This window comes from Geotrypetes seraphini, chromosome 12, assembly GCF_902459505.1.
Source record: "Geotrypetes seraphini chromosome 12, aGeoSer1.1, whole genome shotgun sequence".
Classification (NCBI taxonomy): Eukaryota; Metazoa; Chordata; class Amphibia; order Gymnophiona; family Dermophiidae; genus Geotrypetes; species Geotrypetes seraphini.
Genome location: NC_047095.1, coordinates 49,159,352 through 49,182,412, shown reverse-complemented (window position 1 = coordinate 49,182,412; position 23,061 = coordinate 49,159,352). Strand labels below are relative to the sequence as shown.

At 40.4% G+C, this 23,061-nt stretch overlaps 1 protein-coding gene across 9 annotated transcripts in view; it reads right to left on the bottom strand.

Moving 5' to 3' along the window:
* The window catches only part of DOCK7 (dedicator of cytokinesis 7), a 287,050-nt gene that overhangs the window by 118,769 nt on the left and 145,220 nt on the right, over positions 1-23,061 (bottom strand). For all 9 annotated transcript variants that reach the window (XM_033917249.1, XM_033917242.1, XM_033917240.1 and 6 more), the window contains exons 15-19: positions 22,939-23,056; positions 18,717-18,787; positions 17,591-17,729; positions 13,246-13,347; positions 8,524-8,610 (exon numbers count right to left, since the gene is read on the bottom strand). In XM_033917249.1, coding sequence (XP_033773140.1) covers positions 8,524-8,610; positions 13,246-13,347; positions 17,591-17,729; positions 18,717-18,787; positions 22,939-23,056 — 517 coding nt within the window. The remainder of the gene's footprint in view (positions 1-8,523; positions 8,611-13,245; positions 13,348-17,590; positions 17,730-18,716; positions 18,788-22,938; positions 23,057-23,061) is intronic.

Sequence of the window (23,061 nt, the reverse complement as noted above, 5' to 3'; positions counted from 1 at the left end):
ACGGCGCCTTTGTAAAAGGACCCCTTAATTGAAGAGCTTGTTAACTCACAATTAAATTGTTGATGCCAATTAATGAATTATTTTGGGCACTGGTCTCTGCACTCAACTTTGAGCCCCCTTTATAGAATCTGGCGGGATATGACTACTTACTGCCTAATTTAAAGCTGTTTGATCCATTACAGTATAATCTCGTGATAACGGACTCACTTATAACGGGATATTGTCTATAGCGGACGAGGTCCGCTGGTCCCGGCCGTACGTCTTTATGAACATGCAGAAAATCACTGCATATAGTGGACTCGCATATAATGGACTTTCGCATATAACGGACAAACAATTTGGTCCCCAGAGCCGCTTTTAGCTGTAGTTTTGTTCGGCTATAATGGGCATGCAGGCTCCGCCTACAAGGAGCGTGGCGTGCCAGTGATATAGTATGAAAATGCAGCCCAGAAGAAAATGACAGATTATTTTTCTTTCCAGTACAGTACAACATAATGCTTTAGAACAGGGGTGTCCAACCTGCGGCCCCGTGAAGTACTTTGTGCAGCCCCGGTCGAGGGCGATGCAGTGTTTTCCTCTGCTGCCCCCGGGTGTTTACCGTCTTGCCGGCTTCCTCCTCTGTCTTGCTGCAGCGTTTGCGCGGCCCCAGAAACATTTTTTTTCAGCCAATGCGGCCCTGCTTTAGAACATCTTTCAGTGTTCTGGTTTTGTAATCATTTCGTGCCATACCAATGTTTTGCTGAGTTTTGTTATTGACGTTGCTGATATGCTTGTGCAGTGACTATTGTTCATCGACTGTACAGTGTTTCAAGCTGACCTAAATAAAGTTTTTAAAAAATGCAACTCTGGATATAACGGACTGTTTTTCCAGGTCCCTTGAAGTCCGTTATAACGAGATTATACTGTAGTGTATAAGAACGCTAATTAGGTTGAAGCACACCGCAGCCCTTTGCTGTGCTAAATTCCCGAGACAGCTAAAGGAAGAAAAAAAATCTGGAGACGCTCATCCCACAACATTTTTTCCACTCCTAGGTAAGCTCCAGAGAGATCCATTGCAGTAATTAATTATGGCTGGGCACTACCATGTGCGTTTCTCAAAATATCAGATACAGTTTATTATTTGTATTCTGCCTTTGTACAAGGCAGATCACAACATCACTTACATAATTTAAAACAATACAGATTTTGAAAACACCATTTTAGCCCCATAATTTAAATATACCCGAGGCATACTTTTAGCCAGGATGAGGGCAGGCAATTTTTAAAGGGCCTTCTCACTCTGGTAATTTGGGATTTGGATGCAAGATATAAGTACTCGCTTTTTCAAGATCCAAGCTCTAGATCAGTCTACATAAGTTATTTCCTTGTCCACGTGTACTAACAATCTAAGCTGAAAGGCATGCAGTGTGTACTTCTGATCTCTCAGTAGCACTTGATCTTGTCATTCATTTGCTCTTAATCACCAAGGCTATGAGATAGAGGTATTTCAGGGATAGCTTTGAAATAGTTGACTTCATATCTTACAACAGAGTCTATACTGTTCACTGTTTGAAAGAGCAATCACAAGCTTTTACTTTTACCTGTGGGCAGTGGCGTACCAAGGGCGGGGGTGGGGGAGGACCGCCCTGGGTGCACGCCCTAGGGGGGTGCACAGCCGGCTGGGTCTGGAACCTCCTGGGACCTGCACTTCAGCGTGGCTGCCGGTCCACCCCCACGGCCAAGAAAAAGGCTAAGAAGCCGGCGGGAGCGGCGAAAGCGTCCTTTAAGGAACACCCTCCCAATCTGGCTCTATCCCGCCCCCTTTGTGATGCCTCCAGACAGCGTTCTCAGCCATTGGTCGACCAAGTTATCCACAGAATCACCTTAAAAAATTTGGCTGTTTTGTATAAAACATATCATAGTAACCTCCTTTTATACCTCTCGCAGCTACTAATACCTTAGTTACCTTCTCATATCCTGACATCTCCCTCCCAGAATCAACTCATTGTACCTTCTTTTTGGCAGTCTGTATTTGATTTGATTAGAAAAGTTATTTTTTTGCATCAGTGGACCAACCTTACGAAATGCCCTTCCCATCTCTCTGGGTTTAGAACAATCTTTAATAAATTTATCGCCCAAATCAAAACTAAACTAAAACTTAGAGCTCCTTTTACAAAGGTGTGTTAGGGTTTTAACGCGCAGAATAATGCGTGCTGAATTGCCACGCGCACTAGATCTTAACGCCAGCATTGAGCTGGCATTAGTTCTAGATGCACAGCGCGGGTTTAGCGCGCGCTAAAATCCTGCGTGCGCTAAAAACGCTAGCGCACCTTAGTTAAAGGAGCCCTTAGTTTTATAGACTGAGTCATCAACCAAGAGGAGCTCGACTTGGTTTACAATAATGTAAAACATAATACATAAACTTGACAAGGAAAAGTAGACTGAAATAGTTAATTTCCAAAATGTTTAGCAAACAAAAAAGTTTTCAGACCCAGGAAACTACAGGCCGGTGAGCTTGACCTCGGTCCCGGGAAAGATGATGGAAGCGCTGATTAAAGACAGCATCTGGGAACACATCGACAACTATGGGCAGCTAAAGTCGAGCCTTCTGCAAGGGTAGGTCATGCCTCACGAACTTATTGTACTTCTTTGAGGGGGTAACCAGCCAGGTGGATAAAGGGGAATCCATAGATATCATTTACCTTGACTTCCAAAAAGCCTTTGACAAGGTGCCACATGAAAGACTACTAAGGAAGCTATGGAACCATGGGGTGCAAGGGGAGGTCCACCGATGGATCAAAAACTGGCTGGCGGACAGGAAACAGAGGGTTGGAGTAAAGGGACATTACTCAGACTGGCAATGCGTCACGAGCGGAGTTCCACAGGGGTCGGTGCTGGGACCGCTCCTATTCAATATATTCATTAACGACCTGGAGGCAGGAACAAAGTGTGAGGTTATTAAATTTGCGGATGATACCAAACTATATCGCAAGGTCAATAACATGGAGGACTGCGAAGATCTCCAAAAAGATCTGACAACACTGGAAAAATGGGCCAAAAAGTGGCAAATGAGTTTCAACATAGGGAAATGCAAGGTCATGCATATAGGGAAAAAAACCCCGATGTTCACTTACAAAATGGGGGGGATCAGCGCTAGGGGTGAGCGACCTTGAAAGAGACCTGGGAGTGATGGTAGACACAACATTGAAGGCGTCGGCGCAGTGTGCCACGGCCTCAAGGAAAGCAAACAGAATGTTGGGTATCATTAAGAAGGGTATCACGACCAGGACAAAGGAAGTCATCCTGCCACTGTATCGTGCTATGGTGCGCCCGCACCTGGAGTACTGTGTTCAGTTCTGGTCGCCGTACCTCAAGAAGGACATGGAGGTACTTGAGAGGGTCCAGAGAAGAGCAACTAAGCTAATAAAGGGCATGGAGGACCTCTCATATACTGACAGACTGAAAAAGCTGGGGCTTTTCTCCATGGAAAAGCGTAGACTTAGAGGGGACATGATAGAAACCTTCAAGATCATGAAGGGCATAGAAAAGATAGACAGGGACAGATTTTTCAAATTAAGGGGATCAATAAGTACAAGGGGACACTCAGAGAAATTGAAAGGGGAGAGATTTAGAACAAACGCCAGGAAGTTCTTTTTCACACAGAGGGTGGTGGATACATGGAACGCGCTACCAGAGGATGTGATAAGCAGGAGCACACTCCAGGGGTTCAAAGAAGCTTTGGATAGGTACTTGGAAGACAAAAGGATTGAGGGGTACAGATAAGAGTAGAGGTAGATTATAGGGATGGGATTAGAGGTAAGTTACAAAATTAATCAGGGACCACTGTTCAGGCACTAGGCCTGATGGGCCACCGCGGGAGTGGACCGCTGAGCAGGATAGACCTCTGGTCTGACTCAGCGGGTGCAACTTCTTATGTTCTTAACTTTCCAGAATAAAGCAAAAGAACCTAAACTTCTTAATGTAAGCGGTAAAACATTCCAGAATTCAGTTAATTTAAAAGCAAAAGAATAATTAAATCTCTTAAATGTTCTGTTTTTACCACTGAGAGAGGGAAATGTAAGTTTTAATTTAATTAAGTTTTAATTTTGAGATCTTCTGGCAAGATGAGATCTATGAACATTCCAGTCTAAAGGAATCAAAGTGGCAAAAATGCCAAATAGGATCTTAAATTGAATTCTTAGATACACTGGAAGCCAATGTAATTCCTTGAGCAGAGGGGTTACGTGATCAAATTTACTCTTACCAAAGATAAGTTTAGTTGCAGTGTTCTGTATTAATTGAAGTCTCTGCAGACTGACCTTTGAAAGATCCAAATGCACTGAATTGCAGTAATCCAGCCTTGACAAAATGATTGAGTGAACCAATACAGAGAAGTGTTGTTGGTGAAAAAGTGCTCTCACTCTTCTCAGAGCACGGAGGCTGAAAAAACACTTTTTAATAAATGAGTTTAGTTGGTCCTTAAATGTAAGTGAAGAATCAATAACAATACCTAGTATTAACAAGGAAAATTCAATTTTCAAAGATTCTCCTTAGCCTAAGATCACAGCAGAAGGGAGAGAATCTAACTTTGGGCTAAGCCATAAAAGCTTAGTCTTTGCAGTATTTAATTTCATCTAGACCATTGTCGCCCAGAACTGAAGTTTAGTAATACAATGGTTAATATTGGGTATCAAATTATCGAGATGTGGATCAACCTCAAGTAATATGAAGATATCATCAGCATATGTTAGTAAAGTTTCTCGGGTATTCAAATTGTAATGTTTCAATGAACTCATGTAGATGTTAAATAAGATCGGAGACAATAGAGAGCCCTGGGAGACACCACAGAGGGCTCTCCACGATTTTGAATTGGAGCCTTTCATATTGTCTGAATAAGAGCGAGAAGATAGAAATTTGTCAAACCAGTCTAGAACAATTTGATCAAGGCCGATTTCTGAAAGCAGGTAGTGCAGAATATTGTGATTAACTACATCAAAAGCTGCAGAGAGATCGAACTGAAGTAAGATAGCGTGCTTCTTATTAGACTGTAGCTATTGAATCTTAGAAAGAAGTGAAACCAGAAGAGTTTCTGTACTGAAATTCGGGCAGAACCCATGCTGAAAAGGCAAAAGAATAGAAAATTTCTCCAGATAACTTGAGAGTTGGGTGGCAACAATTGATTCCATAAGTTTAGTTAAGAGAGTAAAACTGTGACTGAGTTCAAAGAAGCGTGGGATGAACACAGAAGATTTAGAATCAGAAAATAATATTAAAGATTGAACTAGGCCAGTTACTGGGCAGACTTGTACGGTCTGTGTCTGTGCATGGCCGTTTGGAGGAGGATGGGCAGGGGAGGGCTTCAATGGCTGGGAGGGTGTAGATGGGCTGGATTAAGTCTTAAAGAGATTTCGGCAGTTGGAACCCAAGCACAGTACCGGGTAAAGCTTTGGATTCTCGCCCAGAAATAGCTAAGAAGAAAAAAAAAAAAAAATAATAATTTAAATTGAATCAGATTGGGCAGACTGGATGGACCATTCGGGTCTTTATCTGCCGTCATCTACTATGTTACTATATAGCAATCGGTCTATAGTGGAAGGTAACAGTTGGATCGAGATCTGATTTTTTCAGAAGAGGAATAAGACTTATTATACCCATATCATGTGAAAAAAAATCCTGTTTCCAAAGCGTAATTTAATAATATAGTCAGCCAATTGATCGCCTGAGTTGGAATATTGGCAAAAAGATAAGAGGGAAAAGGATCGAGAATACATTTACATCTCATCAATTTTGCACAACGTTTTGAAACTTGAGACTCAGAACTGAGTCAAATGAATACCAGAAGCGATCAGCTGGCGACAACATAGAATTATCCTTAGAATCTCTTAAAAAGAGGCCAAGGTTCACTGCAGAAAAAGAATTCCTAATAGTAACAATTTTATCTTCGAAAAAAGAGGCAAGAAAGTCTGCTGTGGGTAGTAAAGCCTAAGAAGATTTATGTATAAACATTGGGGTGAGATAAACTAAACTACCCCTGAAATACCTTCTATATATTATTGCTTCAGACCCTCTGAAATGCCACCAAGTGTTCAATTAGATTTTCATGACACTTGGCTTTATGCATCCGAATCTTCATAAGGTCCGTTTCTAATTAAATTATCAACTTTTTAAATAAAGGCTGTTTTCTTGATTTTATACTTTTTATATATTTTAACAACTTTTGAAAAGATGTATTGTACTTATCTTAGGTGTCTAATTCATTGGGTGGTCGCGTCGTGAAGTCAGAATAACATCAAGGGAATGGAGCCCTGAGGAAACCCCCCAGGGGTGAAACATGTTGGCAAAACATATCCCTTGTTTCTCACCACCTAAGATAAGTACAATACATCTTTTCAAAAGTTGTTAAAATATATAAAAAGTATAAAATCAAGAAAACAGCCTTTATTTAAAAAGTTGATAATTTAATTAGAAACGGACCTTATGAAGATTCGGATGCATAAAGCCAAGTGTCATGAAAATCTAATTGAACACTTGGTGGCATTTCAGAGGGTCTGAAGCAATAATATATAGAAGGTATTTCAGGGGTAGTTTAGTTTATCTCACCCCAATGTTTATACTGTGTTGAAACCTTCTATTAGTATTGAATAGCCAAGCCTACCATTAGAATTCATTAAGAAGATTTATGATCATAATTGTTCAGTTTGTGCCAGAGTCTAAATAAGATACAACTTTGATTATTAGACTTAGCAATTTTACCTCCATAATAGTTTTTTCTTGCTTTCCTCAGCTCAAGAGTTATATTTTCTTACAGTAAGCCTCCAATTAAGTTTATCTAAATCTGTTTATTTCGCAATGCCTTTTCTTCTCTCACCAATAAAGCCATTAGTTAACCTGCCCTGCAGCACATTACTGATTATTAACTTTCTTTCTTCTCTCTGTTTGAATATGGCTATCATAGTTTAATATCTAAGCTGCTTAGGAGGTCCTACCCATGAACAGGTTATCAAGTAATAAACAAACTTGAAAGAGTAATAGTGGGATGAGGATGAAATCATCTGCATAATGCGCTGTGGTAGCGAAAAGGGTGAACAGAATGCTAGGAATGATCAAGAAGGGGATCACGAACAGATCAGAGAAGGTTATCATGCCGCTGTACCGGGCCATGGTGCGCCCTCACCTGGAGTACTGCGTCCAGCACTGGTCGCTGTACATGAAGAAGGACACAGTACTACTCGAAAGGGTCCAGAGAAGAGCGACTAAGATGGTTAAGGGGATGGAGAAGTTGCCATACAGTGAGAGATTGGAGAAGCTGGGCCTCTTCTCCCTTGAAAAGAGGAGACTGCGAGGGAACATGATCAAAACATTCAAAATACTGAAGGGAATAGACTTAGTAGAGAAAGACAGACTGTTCACCCTCTCCAAGGTAGGGAGAACGAGAGGACACTCTCTAAAGTTGAAAGGGGATAGATTCCGTACAAACGTAAGGAAATTCTTCTTCACCCAGAGAGTGGTAGAAAACTGGAACGCTCTTCCAGAGTCTGTTATAGGGGAAAACACCCTCCAGGGTTTCAAGACAAAGTTGGACAAGTTCATGCTAAACTGGTGAGACTGGACTCATTTGGAGCACTGGTCTTGACCTAGGGGCCGCCACGTGAGTGGACTGCTGGGCAAGATGAACCACTGGTCTGACCCAGCAGCGGCAATTCTTATGTTCTAATTGAACACCAACTTCCCTGGTTCTCAATCTTCTGTTCTACTAGGCTACTCCTTCACTTCCTAATGGCCTACTCTTCCATTCCAGGTATGAAAGGATTTTGGAAAAACTACCCCAAGAAGCAAAAGAGGCCAAATCTAAACTGAAGCATCACCACTATGTTATCATTATTTGATGGTAATTAGAGCTTTCACGTTCATTGGATTATGTTTTCCTAGCCAAAATTAACATTGGCGGACTGCCCTGCTCCCAAATTAGGTCAGTGAACCCACTATTTACAAAGACAAACTGCAGACCTCACAGCATACCCTGAAGAAAGCCACAGCACGGTGGCTGAAATGTCAGTTTCTACCTGTCAAGATGCAGTGAGACCCAGGAACTTGCAGCAAGCACAATGCTAGCTGCGAAAATCCTGCGAGAACATGTAATCCAGCTCCATGGGGAGAACATCAATAAACTCACCAGAGTCTTTTCCATTCTATTGAAAAAGAGACCAACTGACTTTCACAACAAAATTCAAACTTCTGACCAACTGACTTTCCTGCCAAAATTCAAACTGGTGGACTGCCCTGTTCCCAATCAGGTCAGTGCACCCACTATTTACAAAGACAAACTGCAGACCTCACAGTGTACCCTGAAGAAAACCACAGCCATGGTGGATGAAACGTCGGTTTCTACCTGACAAGACGCAGCGAGACCTGCTGCAAGCTGCGGAAACCCTGAGAAAACATCTTGAGCTATTGCATAATATTTCATTACACATGATTTGGATGAGAAATATTTAGTGGAAAACCCTATTAATTACAATTAGTATAATTAATTTTAATACCAACCTGTGTATGGACAGTTGAAACAGCAACAACTTCTACGTTGAAAACGCCTTTATGATTATCCACCCACTTCATCCCAGGAAGGGGAACCTGCCAACGTATATTGAAATGATCACCATCACAAATGTGACATGACTGAAATATACTGAGGGCCTGAAACATTTTTGCATTTTGTTAACTGATTATATTCATTAAGTTTCAAGTTTATTTATTATTTGATTAATCGCCTATTCCAAATTCTAAGCGATGTACAAATTGGTAAAATATATTATCTAAAATCTACATAAAATAGACCTACATAATTAACAAGGGAATAAGTTACAAAAAAAAACAAAAAAACTAATTAAGTTAAGACATGAATACAATAGGGAAGGTAGGATAGAAATACAATCTTGGAAAGGAAAGAGTCAACAATTAAAGGTTAAACACAACAGGAATGGAAAGACAAATAAATAGGTAAGATAAAAGTAAACAAAAGAGCAATTAACGAAAGAGCAAATTAACATTTCAATTAAGTATTGAACGCATCTTTAAAAAGAAAGCTCTTAAGTTGGCTCTTAAATTTTTCCAAATTCTTCTCCTCTCTTAAGTATAGCGGGAGTGAATTCCAAGTCTGAGGCGCCGTAACAGTAAAAATAAATTAAATTACATTTTGACAGATGCATTATCCAGCATGGTATTTTGTTTTGTACATTTACACTGCCTGAAATTCTCTATGAAAACCTTTATCAAGCAACAGCGAAAGGATTGGAGCTAGTGGCAAAGATCAGCATTTACATAAAGTAGCTCCGCTGTTCGATCTTTGGGACAAGTAAATGAGAAAGTTGCTGGGGAGGGTAGCAGCTGATGCCACAGGTCCACAAATACTGACTTTTTTTCTTGGAAATCACTTGTTTAGCAGGAACTCCAGTTTCTGTTTTATTGGTCCTTATTAATAGTCAGGCTATTTTGTGGGTTGAAGAAGTTCGATCACGTAACACCTTCCTACCGACTTCTACACTGGCTGCCGATGGAGGCGTGTGTGAAGTTCAAGTTTGGATGTTTTTGCTTTCAGGTACTATACGGTTTGGCCCCTAAATATATAACTGACCTTTTCTCTTTCACCACAAACAAACATAAGAGAAGCTCAAATCTGAATTTTGTTTCCCCACCGGTTAGAGGGTGTAAATTTAAAAGTCACCATCAATATATTTTCTCACATCAAGCAGCATTATGGGGTAAAGATCTGGAACAACTGCTTAGGCCTACTACTTATGGGGAATTTAGGAAACACCTAAAAACATATCTGTTCTTGAAGTATTTAGGTAACTGACCTATACAATCTTAGTCCACAACAACTGATCCCCAGAACTGTTAATCACTAACCCTTAACTTTTGTTAAATCTACTCAATCTGTAACATCTTTTAATCATTGTAAACCGCATAAAACTTCATGGTCCTGCGGTATATAAACTTGTTATTATTATTATTATTATAGCAAAAGGTCCAGGCAGATGCCCCTAATTTCTTTATGTGCATCCAGCACAGTGAAGGATCAAACTTTTGCCACCAAAATTATTTTATTTATTTATTTGGTTTTATATCCCGTCCTCCCGGAAGAGCACGGAACGGGTTACAAGTTTACATGCATAATAAAAGCATATTTATACGAGATGTAGATACGAACGCTATGACTTTTACACGTGCAGGAGTTAAGCCATGGAACGGCCTTGTTGGCCAAATTCGAAAATGTGGAGAGAGGAATTCTGTTCGGAAAATGTTGATGACTCAGCTATTTGTTAATGCATTTTTCTGAGCAATTGATTCATACTAAACTGGATTCATGCTGTACTGCATATTTCTAATTTATCTTCTTATTTTGTATAGATTTTTAACATTTTATGTATGAGTCCCCTTGTGAACCGTTTTGGATAAAAACAGTATAGAAATTTTAAAAATAAATAAATAGTGTGGTAAAAGATAGCATGGCAAAAGACTGTCTGACAAAAATGGCGAAAACGAAGTTAAGTAAGCGTGGTAAAACATAATGGAGTCCTTTTATTAAGGCACGCTAAATGCTAAGGCGCCCAAAAAATATAATGGATGCCTTAGCATTTAGCGCGCACTAATCTTTAGCAGGCGCTAAATCGGTTAGCGCGCCTTAATAAAAGGACCCCAATATGACAAAACATGGCATGGTGAGCACAGTATTTGAAAACAGAGCATGGCACTACAGAGCATAGCTAACCTAGTATGACATGACATGGCAAAAACAGTAAGGCAAGCGTAGCATGAGAAAACATAGCATTCTAGACATGGGACGGCAAACATTGGGTGGCAAATATCAAATGAGAAATCGTAGCATGGTAGACATAATACGGTAAATACGATGTGTAGTATATTATGACAAACACGGAGACAATATGACAAAGTGTGACAAAACATTGTGGGAGAAAACATGGCAAGGTCAGACAGCACGGTGGGACCATGCATAGCAATGAAGGACATACATTATACCACTGGGAGGGTGTGGGGGACTTCGTACGGTAGAACATTAAATGATGGGCAATTACTTGTGAATTACATTACATTAGTTTCTTTTATTCTGCCAATACCTTGCGGTTCTAGGCGGATTACAAAAGGAAGAGATTCTGGTTACTTCCAGAAGATTACAGGGAAGCTATTGGCTATAACATTTGGAGTCTGGCGATGGAGTGAGGATAATTGGTTGTATCAGGAGTTTGTCTTGACATATTTTCTTGAACAACCTGGTTTTTATTTTCCTCCCAAAGGTTCTGTAGTTTGGTGCTGAAATCAGTAGATAGTTTTGCTGAGTTGTGAAGAAAAGTGAGTATGTGTCAGGACATAGGCCCAAATGGAATGGTAAGGTGCTTTGTGTAACCCCCCTCCTTCTCAGACTGAGGTAAAAAGTATTCCTCTTGAAATAAGATTTATTTTGTAGTCGTGAACACCGAGGGTTAAACTGATACCTTTCCCCATAAAAAATAATAATATATAATAATAAAATGTAATGTAAACTGGAAATAAAAATGTTAATTAAACCATAAACAAAATAGATATAAAGAAGCACTAAGGATTCAAAATTTAAAATAGAAATAAAATGTAATAAACACATGCTGTATATCAAATCTAGACAATGAAATTCTACTTCCCCTCTGTACAGTTCTTCTTTTTTCCCCAGATTATTTGAAGCTTTCTGTCCTTTCTGTGTAGGGGTACCACGTTGGCATGCTGTTGCTAGCAGACTCTCTCTTCCTGAAACCAACCTACTACACTAACTAAAACCAAATCAATAGGAAAAACCCTATCCTAAATCTAATAACCTCACAGTTACCTAAAATACTTTCTAAGCTAGGAAAAAAAAACAGTTAACTGATGTTCCCTATACTATTTCCCTCCCCAAAATTTCCTATATATAAATCACAAAACTCATCCTTCCTCTAAACATTTCATGCATATAAATCTTTTCCCAAAATCCCAAAAATCTTTACAGAAATTATTCCCAGAAAAAGATTTCCAAGGCAGTTTCACAACTTTGCTTCACTAATAGTCTCTCACAACATTCCACAGAAATCTGTCACAGGAACATCTCATTAACTTCTCCAGAAATCAGCACCACAGACTTATTACACAGAGACTGAAAATTTCTCCAGTATTTCTCTCACAACATTACACAGGAATCTCACACAGGACCTCTCATAAAATCTTCTCCAAAAATCAGCACCACAGATTTGTCACTCAGAGAATCTCTCAAAACACTTCCCAGAAGATTCTCACAGACTATTTCTAGCATCAAATAGTTTCGCAGATAAAACAATTCTTCACATCAACCAGAAAGAAATGTTTTCACCCTTGGATAAATACCAGAATCTATACATCAAACCTCAACTTCAACCAAAACCTCCAATTCCTATTCAAAATTCAATAAAACCAGCTATAATTACCTTCTCACAAGGCACAGAAACCAAAATATCTGCACACAGATCCAAGTCACCCTCCTACCTGTCAAATCTGACAGAATGTTCAGACAGCTGATACTGATCTCTGCACTAGGACAGCAAACCTGTGCAGGAGATCAGCAACAGAATACCAAAATTGCACCAATAAAAAAAAAAAAAAAAATACACAAACCAAACTTCTCAAAATAGGAAAATTCCCACAGGCCTTACATTCCAGATTTTCTTTGCTTTAAAAACCCTTTAAAATCTTCTTTAAACCCTGTTTTTCTCACTCAGGTAACTTTTAAACTTTTAACCCTGGTTACATTTGGCTTGGGGGAGGAAGGGGGCAGAGACCCTAGGAGGGTTAGAAGGGGAGGGAAGGAAGCAGTGTTTTAAAAATAAGAAGAGATTATTACTTTTAATTTAATTTTATATTTTAGTTTATATTTCTTATGTTTATAATAGTAGTTTCTACTTACTTTGGACTTCATAGTGAAAGATTATTGGCATGGAGTATAACATGTATTTCTTAAGTGCTGAAATGCAGTCAGGATGTAAAAAGACATGGTTGAGATGATGTGTCCCATAAAAAAATTTAGAACCGTCCCCCCCTCCACAAAAAAATATATATTGCCACCAGAAGGAGCCACTACTGCCTTCAGATGATATTCATAAGGCCTAGTGCTCAACTTTGTCCTAAAAGACACCAATAATTCAAGGTAATTACATATAAGTTTTTATTTTTAATCAGCTGTTATTTTGTTTAGTGCTATAAACCACTAACCTCAGGAGACAGTACAGAGTATGCCTGAGGTGGCTTTTCCAGTGAGACAGGTAAACAGAACTGACCAGTCTTCAAACGACCATTCTGAAGCATCGGTATCCACTTGTGAGTGAAGAAGGAGAAAATTTTTAAAAAGGCATATTTAGAGCATTGTTTTGAATTTCATTATAAAATCAAGAAATATTTGTACTGCAGGGCTAGGTCTAATTTAAGACTCCTGACTTATGACAAGTTGCAACGTACACCTTGGCTCTCACTGACTAAGCTAAAACTAATACAAACAGAGGCAATTAAACATTTTAATGCAAACCCCATTATTCTCAATGGGACTCATTCAGGGCTTAATTTTTAGCTAAAAAAGAAAGGAAACAAAGCAATTTGGGTGGGTCAGGAGCAACAGGAGAAGAGGAGGTATTCATTTATTTAAAATTTTTCTATATTGCTTAAAGACTACTAAACGGTTCAACATCAGTTAAAACAAACGTAATTAATTATAACAAACTAAAATCTTAAAATCAACATGGGAGAGCTCTCTCTTCTATACCAACAGAATTACTAAGGGCTCCTTTTACTAAGGTGCGCCAGGGCTTTAACACGTGGAATAGCGCAAGCTACATTGCCCCGCGCGCTAGACCTTAACACCAGCATTGAGCTGGCGATAGTTCTAGAAGCGTAGCGAGCGGTAATTTCCAGCGTGCGCTAAAAACACTAGCACACCTTAGTAAAAGGAGCCCTACGTCGTAGGAATGCGGTGACAAACAATTGGGTTTTTAGTTGTTTCTCGAACTGGAACCGATCGATACATAGTCACAATTGGCCTACCAAAGTATTCCACGTCTTAACACCTGTATACAGAATGTCATTGCTCTAGAATCTGCATAGTAACCTTGTATTCTTGAAATTAATAGCATTTTATTTTCAGATCGTAAAGATCTGTTTGGTTTGTAGTAGAGAATGACATCGGGGCAAATTTGTCCCCACAGGAACTCCATTTCTCCATCCCGTCCCTGGGAGTTTTGTCGCTGTCCCTGCCCCATTCATAACATAACATAATAATGGATTTCTATACTGCATAACCCTCAGTTCAATGCGGTTTACAAAAGATTGCGCTATGAGTAAATACAGAGATATTATAATACACAAAGAATTAGCTAGCTAAAAAATTTGGAAAAAGAAAAGTTTTCAAAAGTTTTCTATAATGTTTATAGGTTGCTGATCTGGTCAATAATGGGTGAAATTCTTTGTTGAATTGAGTTGCATGATAGGCAGAGCTTACAGCACAAGCCTCAAACACTTATGATATTAAAGTGTTTGAGGCTTGCGCAGATGAGGACAGAGCATAGGCATTGGTGGAATGAGGCATTATGACATCACAATCTGAGCTCTAGAATGTTGCTACTTAGGATTTTAAAGTGTTTGAGGCTTGTGCAAATGAGGACAGAGCTTAGGCATTGGTGGAATGAGGCATTATGACATCACAATCTGAGCTCTAGAATGTTGCTCCTTAGGATTTTAAAGTGTTTGAGGCTTGTGCAGATGAGGACGGAGCTTAGGCATTGGTGGAATGAGGCATTATGACATCACAATCTGAGCTCTAGAATGTTACTACTTAGGATTTTAAAGTGTTTGAGGCTTGTGCAGATGAGGACGGAGCTTAGGCATTGGTGGAATGAGGCATTATGACATCACAATCTGAGCTCTAGAACAGTGTTTTTCAACCTTTTTATACCCGTGGACCAGCAGAAATAAAATAATTATTTTGTGGACTGGCAAACTACTAGGACTAAAATTTAAAAACCCCGTCTCCGCCCCATCTCCGCGAGCTCGGTCACCTCAGTAACTATAGAAAAATAGACAAATATAGTGAAAATATAAACAGCAGATATAAATTCTCAAAACTGACACGTTATGATCACTAAATTGAAAATAAAATCATTTCTCCTACCTTTGCTGTCTGGTGATTTCATGAGTCAGTCTCTGGTTGTGTTTCCTTCTGTCTGTGTATCCTTTCTTTCATTTCTTTCTTTCTGCACTCAGGCCCAAGAATTGTCCCTTTCTATTCCCTCCCTCTTTCCTTCCTATGTCCTTAGTGCCCCCAATGCTTCCTTCCCATGTCCTTAGTGCCCCTTCCTGTCTTTAGTGCCCCCTGTGCCTCCTTCCCATGTCCTTAGTGCCCCTTCCTGTCTTTAGTGCCCTCAGTGCATCCTTCTCATGTCTTTAGTGCCCCCAGTGCATCCTTCCCATGTCCCTCTCACTGCCTTCCACACTTTGTCCCACCCCCGAAGCCAGCCTGCCTGCCTGTCTACCTCTCTCCCTCCCTCCCTGGCCAAAGCCAGCCTGCTTGCCTGCCTACCACCTTCCCTCCCTGTCCCGCAAAAAAAAAAAAAAAAGCCTCCCTCCTTCCTTTCCCCTGCTCTTACCGCCCTGCCGCGGCTGCTAAAGACGACAGGAAGTCTTCTTTCCAACGGCAATTCTGACGTTGGAGAGGATGTTCTGGGCCAGCCAGGCAGTGATTGGTTGGCCCAAAATGTCCTCTCCGACATCAGAATTGACATCAGAAAGAAGACATCCTGTCAGCTTTAGCAGTAGTGGCAGGGCAGTAAGAGAAGGGGACCCGGGGAAAGGAAGGAGGAAGGGACAGGAAATGATCGCCTGCCCCGTTGTCCCCGAGCACAGCTTCGGGACGCTGTCCCAAAGCTGTGTGTGTGGACAACGGGACAGGAGGTCTGAAAACGGACCTATGGTCATTTTAATCTTGCCGGCCCTGTGCGGACCGGCAGAAATTTCCTGCAGACCGGCGGTTGAAGAACAGTGCTCTAGAATGTTGCTACTTAGGATTTTAAAGTGTTTGAGGCTTGTGCAGATGAGGACAGAGCTTAGGCATTGGTGGAATGAGGCATTATGACATCACAATCCGAGCTCTAGAATGTTGATACTTAGGATTTTAAAGTGTTTGAGGCTTGTGCAGATGAGGACAGAGCTTTCAAGAATGGGGTAGAGACAGGAAAAGAACTCGCGGGGATGGGACGGGAAAATGAGTTCCTGAAAAGGATGGGGAAAAATTTGTCCCTGTGTCATTTTCTAGTTTGTAGGTCACAATGACTTGTTGAAAATACTGTTCTCTGCACCAGGTTCACCACTTCCCTTCTCTGCAGGCTGCTTGGAAGGGAGAGGATAGAGCAGAATGCCCCTTCTGCACTGAGGTCTGAAAAGGAGTGATGCATTATGTTTCCAGGCCATCCCCCCACAAATTAAGCCCTGGGCCCTTTTACTAAGCTGCGATAAGTGCTACTGCACACTTACCACTGCTGAAAATGGCATAATGCGGGGATGCACGCAGACATCTTGCAGTAACTGGCAAATCAGACTATGCTAAAAATTATTTTTGATTTTTTTTCTTCTTGCGGAGCATATCTGGCAGGGTGAGGGGGGGGCATTAGACAGTGGGGGGTTCATGTGTTAATTACTTAGTGGAGCTACATTACCACATGTTAATTGATTAGTGCAGGATTACCAAGTGAGCTCTTACCGTCTACTAAAAGGGAGATTGTAAGTGCCCACAAGGTAATTTATTTTTAATGGCCGCATGCTAATGGTAACATTAGCAAATAACTATTAATACAAAAAAATGGATAATCAGCCTTAGAATGCAGAAAAAAAAACCCCAAACAAACATGCAAGGGCGCACAAAGGCCCCTTTTTATAAAAGCTTGAACCCCTATGTACTTAACCTGCATTAACACGTTAAAATATTAATACAGCTTAGTAAATGAGAGGGTATTTCAAACAATAGAGAAGGGATACTAGAGAACTATGGCATACAGAGTAATTAATTTTTCGACAACTTCTGCTGTTATCTCGTCTTACCTTCACAGTGCTAGTTAACCAGCAACTTAGGTACAACGATGGCATTCTGGCTGAAGCTGGTTTTCACTGATCCTAGCCCTTTTGTTCTTAACCAGTTTCAAAATAATAATGAAATTCCTGAAATTTCTTGTTTCTCTGATCTCTTATTTGAAAGCTCCACGGAACAGTCTTTGATGTATACTGTGCTGTTACTTTTGTTTTATTTATTTATTTATTTTTATATATTATTGTAAACTGCTTAGATTAGCTGTGGTTGTATTTGTAGTATATCAAATAAATTGAAACTTGCCTATACAAATGTTTCGTAGTAATAGTAACAGCACAAGTATGGGCAGACAGAATGGACCGATACGTTCTTTCAACTAAACTATATATTTACCTTAAAAAATGGAGATAGTAGGTAAAAGACCAGAACCACAATGTGTATGCAGGTGTATTGCATACTTGCAAGCAATTCACAAGAGAACATTGTACTTACTGTGTAGCCAACAGGGGTTTCTAGAGGAGTATTTTGTTTTTGTTGGCAACTGACATGATAGAAAATGAAGAGCAGGTGGTGATGGTCTGTTAAAGTAGCTGGAAGTTTTATTTTTATTTCTTCATGGAAGTCAGGAGACCTGTGTATGGACATAATAAAAATGAACACTTTTCAGAAGATCGGATAAAGATTAAGGAGGTCATTTACTAACAGTTAATGCATGTCACTTCCTGCAGGGCTCATTTTGCGCAATAAACCTGTGGAAACAACATTCATTAATGGCTTTGCTAGAAGTACCGTGAGACTACCACTAGAGGTCATGGTGGTCATTTTTGCTTAGGAAGCGAGAAGGGCAGAAGCAAGTGGGGTGCACTCCTGCCTCAAGGACTACTAGGTCTCTAAAGTTGGTAGGTGGGCCAGGGGTGCTGCCGGGGCTGAGGGAGGCGGAATCAGATGGTGCTCAAGGAGAGAGGGTATGTGGAGATGATATTCTTCGGGGAACTGTATAAGTATCTTATGCAGGTTCCAGTTGAATAGTGGCCAGGATCTGCATAAGGTCCACAAGCTAGCTTCCTTCTGTCAGACTCAGATACTTAATGCACATGCCCTGGCATTTAATATTCAACGGTCATCACTTTTAAATAATGTTGACCGTCGAAGGCTGCATATTGACCAGAAAGTACTGTAATTGCTTTTATGTAATATATGGATAGGTGTTCCCAGGGGCAAGATCAGCAGTTAACGCTTGTATTTTTCAGGTATGATGTGTGGGAGCTTTCAGGGAGGCTATTTTATAAAGTCATGAAGGCAGATACTGTGATAAAATTGCCTGTTAAATGGAGAAACATTCTGATATCAGGAAATATAAGAGAAAATGATCATTTATTAGCTTGATGGTATTTCCAGTTTTAGAATACTCAGTAAAATATTTAACCAAGGCTGGTATTAAACCATGCCGGGGTTCAGATTTAGGCAAGTTTGGGATCCCCCCTATAAAATGGGGAACCAGGACAACTGCCCTGTTTGCACCCCCTAACACCAGCCCTACGTTTAGCATTTATAACCAACTATGAATTGGAAGAACTACGAGGCATAACAACATTTACCTACAATTCTCAAAGGTTACCTGTTGTGGTAAACCACAGCTGTATAGGCCTCTTTTGAAAATTCTGGACTGCTTGATTTTCCAAAGATTACCTGCAAAAAAAACAAACAAACAAACCAAAGCAGATGTCTGTCATATTTCATGATATGTTTCTATTTTTCACAGACCCCAGGATACAGTGACTCAAAACTTAAGACGGCTGTCTGAAAAGCAAAATCCATTTGCTCAAATGATAGTAGGGGAGAGTGTGGCACAGTGGTTAAGAGCTACAGCCTCAGCACCCGGAGGTTGGAGGTTCAAATCCACGTTGCTCCTTGTGACCCCGGGCAAATCACTTAGGGCTTTTTTTTTTTTTTTTTTTTTTTACTAAGATGCGCTAGCGTTTTGAGCGCGCGCTTAGCCCCACGCTAAATAAAAATACTAACGCTAGCTTTATGGAGGCGTTAGCGTGTAGCGTGTGCAGCAATATAGCACGTGCAAAGCACACGCTAACACCGCTAGCGCACCTTGGTAAAAGGAGCCCTTAATCCCCCCCCCCATTGCCCCAGGTATATTAGATAGATTGTGAAGCCCCCCCCCCCAGAACAGACAGGGAACAATGCTCTGCCTGAATCAATTCGTGTAAAACCGTTCTGAGCTCCCCTGGGAGAACAGTAAAGGAAATCGAATAAATAAATAAATAGTGTAAAATAAAGGCGGCGGCAGTGATGAAAGAGAACCGGGAACAAACTGAGGATGAAGGAGGTAGAAGGCAAGTTCGTCTTCCCTAGGAAAAATGAAATGAACAAAATAATGTGGCTGAAGGAGTATGGAGAGACGACAAACTTAAGGGGGATTTTTTTTTTAGGGGGGTGCTCGTTGGACACTCTCGTTGGAAATGGCCCTCCTTATGACTAAGGGCTCCTTTTACTAAGCAGCAAAAGCGTTTTTAGCGCACACAGAATTTTAGTGCGTGCAAAACCCGCACTACGCGGCTAGAACTAACGGCAGCTTTCAGTTTTAAAAATATTTATTAAAATAAAAAAGGGTCAAACCATCATTTCTTAACAAACTGATTCTAAATTATTTTGGTTTTTATGCTCAAATCTTTTTCTTGTTGAACAAAGAAATAGCTGGAAACAGCAGATTCCATCCACTCACAGGTTCAACAAATGCAACATTTTACATGTTACTTTTCTCCCCTCAGAACCCTCCCCCCCTACCACCAAATCCTCACTACCCTCAATGAGGAGAGGTAGGCAGTTCTAATTGGTGGCATTCAACCAGGATACATCGAACAAGCACTGGAACCCAACCAGAAAAGAGTTGTTGATATAACAAACAAGCTAGTCCTATCGAGAACAAAAAGTCAACAAATTTGTTCATAGCAATACCCCTCCCCCCTCTTTGGTTTTTAAAAGAATCACCATTCTATGGTGTGGGGTTAGAAACACAGAAATATAAAAACATGATGGCAGATGAAAGCCAAATGGCCCATCCAGTCTGCCCACCCGCAGTAACCATTATCTCTTACTCTCTCTAAGAGATCCAACATGCTTATTCCTTGAATTCATGTGATTTCTTGAATTTAGACAGTCTGTCTCCACCACCATGCATCTATCACCCTTTCTGTAAAAACGTATTTCCTTAGATTACTCTGGAGCCTATCACCTCTTAACTTCATCCTATGCCCTCTCATTCAAGAGCTTCCTTCCAAATCAAAGAGACTCCAACTCATGCACATTTATGCCACATAGGTATTTAAACATCTCTATCATATCTCCCCTCTCCCACATTTCACTGATAGAAAAATAAAGTTATTATTATTATTATTTCCTCCAAAGTATACATACTGAGATCTTTAAGTCTTTACCCATATGCTTTATGATGAAGACCATGCACCATTTTAGTAGCCTTCCTCTGGACCGACTCCATCTTTTTTGAAGGTGGGGTCTCCAGAATTCTACACATATTCTAAATGACTTCTCACCAGAGTCTTACACAGAGGCATCAACACCTCCTTTTTCCTACTGGCCTTACTTCTTCCTATGTACCTAGCATCCCTTCTAGCTTTTGCCGTCACCTTTTCAACCTGTTTGGCTACCTTAAGATCATCACATACAATCACACCCAAGTCCCGCTTTTCTGTCGTGCACATAAGTTCTTCACCCTCTAAACTGTACCGTTTATTTGGGTTTTTGCAGCCCAAATGCTTGACCTTGCATTTCTTAGCATTAAATTTTAGCTGCCAAATTTCAGGCCATTCTTCAAGCTTCGCTAGGTCTTTCTTCATTTTATTCACATATGAGTGTATGTTTCACTCCAATGGCTTTCCTGTTTAGTGTTCAATCTATACCACATTTTCAGAACATGGATTTGTATTCTTCGGGGGCATTTTTGTGTGCCGATCCACCCACAAAGGTTCACTGGTGTGTTCCAGAAAGCTGGCTCTATCGGTCCCACTGAAATATTTATCAACAAAACTATTCAGCATGGGCTAGGCCAATGTCTCTCAAATTATGTGCCACGGCACAGTGGTGTGCCCCAAAGAGATTCCATGTGTGCCAGAAGAGATTCCAGAATTTTGCTTTATTTTTAAAAATTCTCTTCATAAATATGCACTAGAACAGATAATAATAATAATAAAAAATTTATTTTTGTATACCGCCATACCCAGGGAGTTCTAGGCGGTTCACAACAAATAGATGAGTTACATACAGTGCAATTGAAAAAAGAAGAACATAACAAGGCAATCGAAGGGTCAAACTAGTTTACATTGACAATTTAAGTGAAGGAGGGCTAATACAGAGCACATACGGTATGTACTGTAAGAGAGTACAATTGAATTTATGAGAGGGGGGAACAGAGCATATTATATGAGAGGGAGGGGGCAGGGATCTTGGAAGGGGGGGAGGAGGGGGAAAAAGTAAAGAAAGGTGGGCAGTGTTGAGGGGGGGAGGGGAGAGTTAAGGATTTGATCTGATGAAAAGAAGAGTGTTCGATCTGTTTTCTAATGTGGAGAGGGGGAGCGTTAAGGCGGAAGAGGGGAGCATTAAGGATTTGGTCCATTGCATGCAACATACGTAAGACTCTGTCAATGTTATGAGCGCCTGTGTGCTGAAGGATACATCTGGCCAGGCAAGCATTCTTTGACGTGATTGTTTCTTGAAAACTAACGGCAAGTAATTTTATTTTTTTATGCAGTAGTTATTCCCAACTTGAGCAACAAAGCAATCAAGGCTTTGTTACCATTTGAATCTTCTTATCTTTGCAAACTTGGATTTTCGGCTCTGACAGAAATTAAGGCCCTCTTTTATCAAGCTGTGTTAGGGGTTTTTTTTTCATCATGAGTAACTGCGGTAAAAGCTCCGACATAGCTTGATAAAAAGGGGCCTAAATTAAAAAAAAAAAAAAAAAGAGAATGACTGCAGATGGTGGATGATGAAATATGTTTGCTTGTCGCCTATCGATCCACATTTTGAGTTAGTTTGTGCTCAAAAACAAACACATCCATCATATTGATTCTAATCTATCTACTTTAGTTTCACTATTATTACAATTACCCATACATAGCTTAAAGAATTTTCAATAAATTTTTGGTTGGTTTGCAATTTTATCATTTCAATTATAATGTACCTTGAATAACATTTGCACCGCTTACTGTGCTGGAGCTAAAAAAAAGTTTGAGAGACATTGGACTAGGCCAAGGGTAGGCAATTCCAGTCCTAAAGAGCCGGAGCCAGGTCAGGTTTTCAAGATATCCACAATAAAAATGCATGAGATAGATTTGCATCTCAAGGAGGCAGTGCATGCAAATCTATCTCATACATATTCATTGTGGATATCCTGAAAACCTGACCTGGCTCCGGCTCTCGAGGACCGGAATTGCCTACCCCTGGACTAGGCCACACTCCAGCTGCCTACAGGTATTCCCCCACCCCTTCCCCCAAAAAGCAACAATTTAAATATTATTTTCAGGTGCAACTGGTTTAGGCCAGGTTTCAGAGCGCTTCTTTGGGAGTAAATTTTGGGCATTATTAAGCTCAGGTCTACAAGCAGGTGGCCTACGTATATTGTGTGTATGAATGAACAAGCCAAGTCACGTAACAAATGCAAGAAAGGGCCATCAGTGTTTTAATCCTGTGGGAACAAGATCGTTTTTGAAACTGAAACCTAGGAAGAGCTAGGAATGCCAAAGGCTTGCATCTTTAGCTAACTGGCTTGTTCTTCAACCAGGTCAACACCAAAGCAAATTATTCCTTACTGGCATGGCATTGCTTGGATCCTCCCCATACATGAACTGGACTTTCACAGTAATATTTCTTGCAGAACCTTGACGATTTGCAAAATTAAGGCTTTGCGGATAGACGTAGAGAAGATTCCTGTA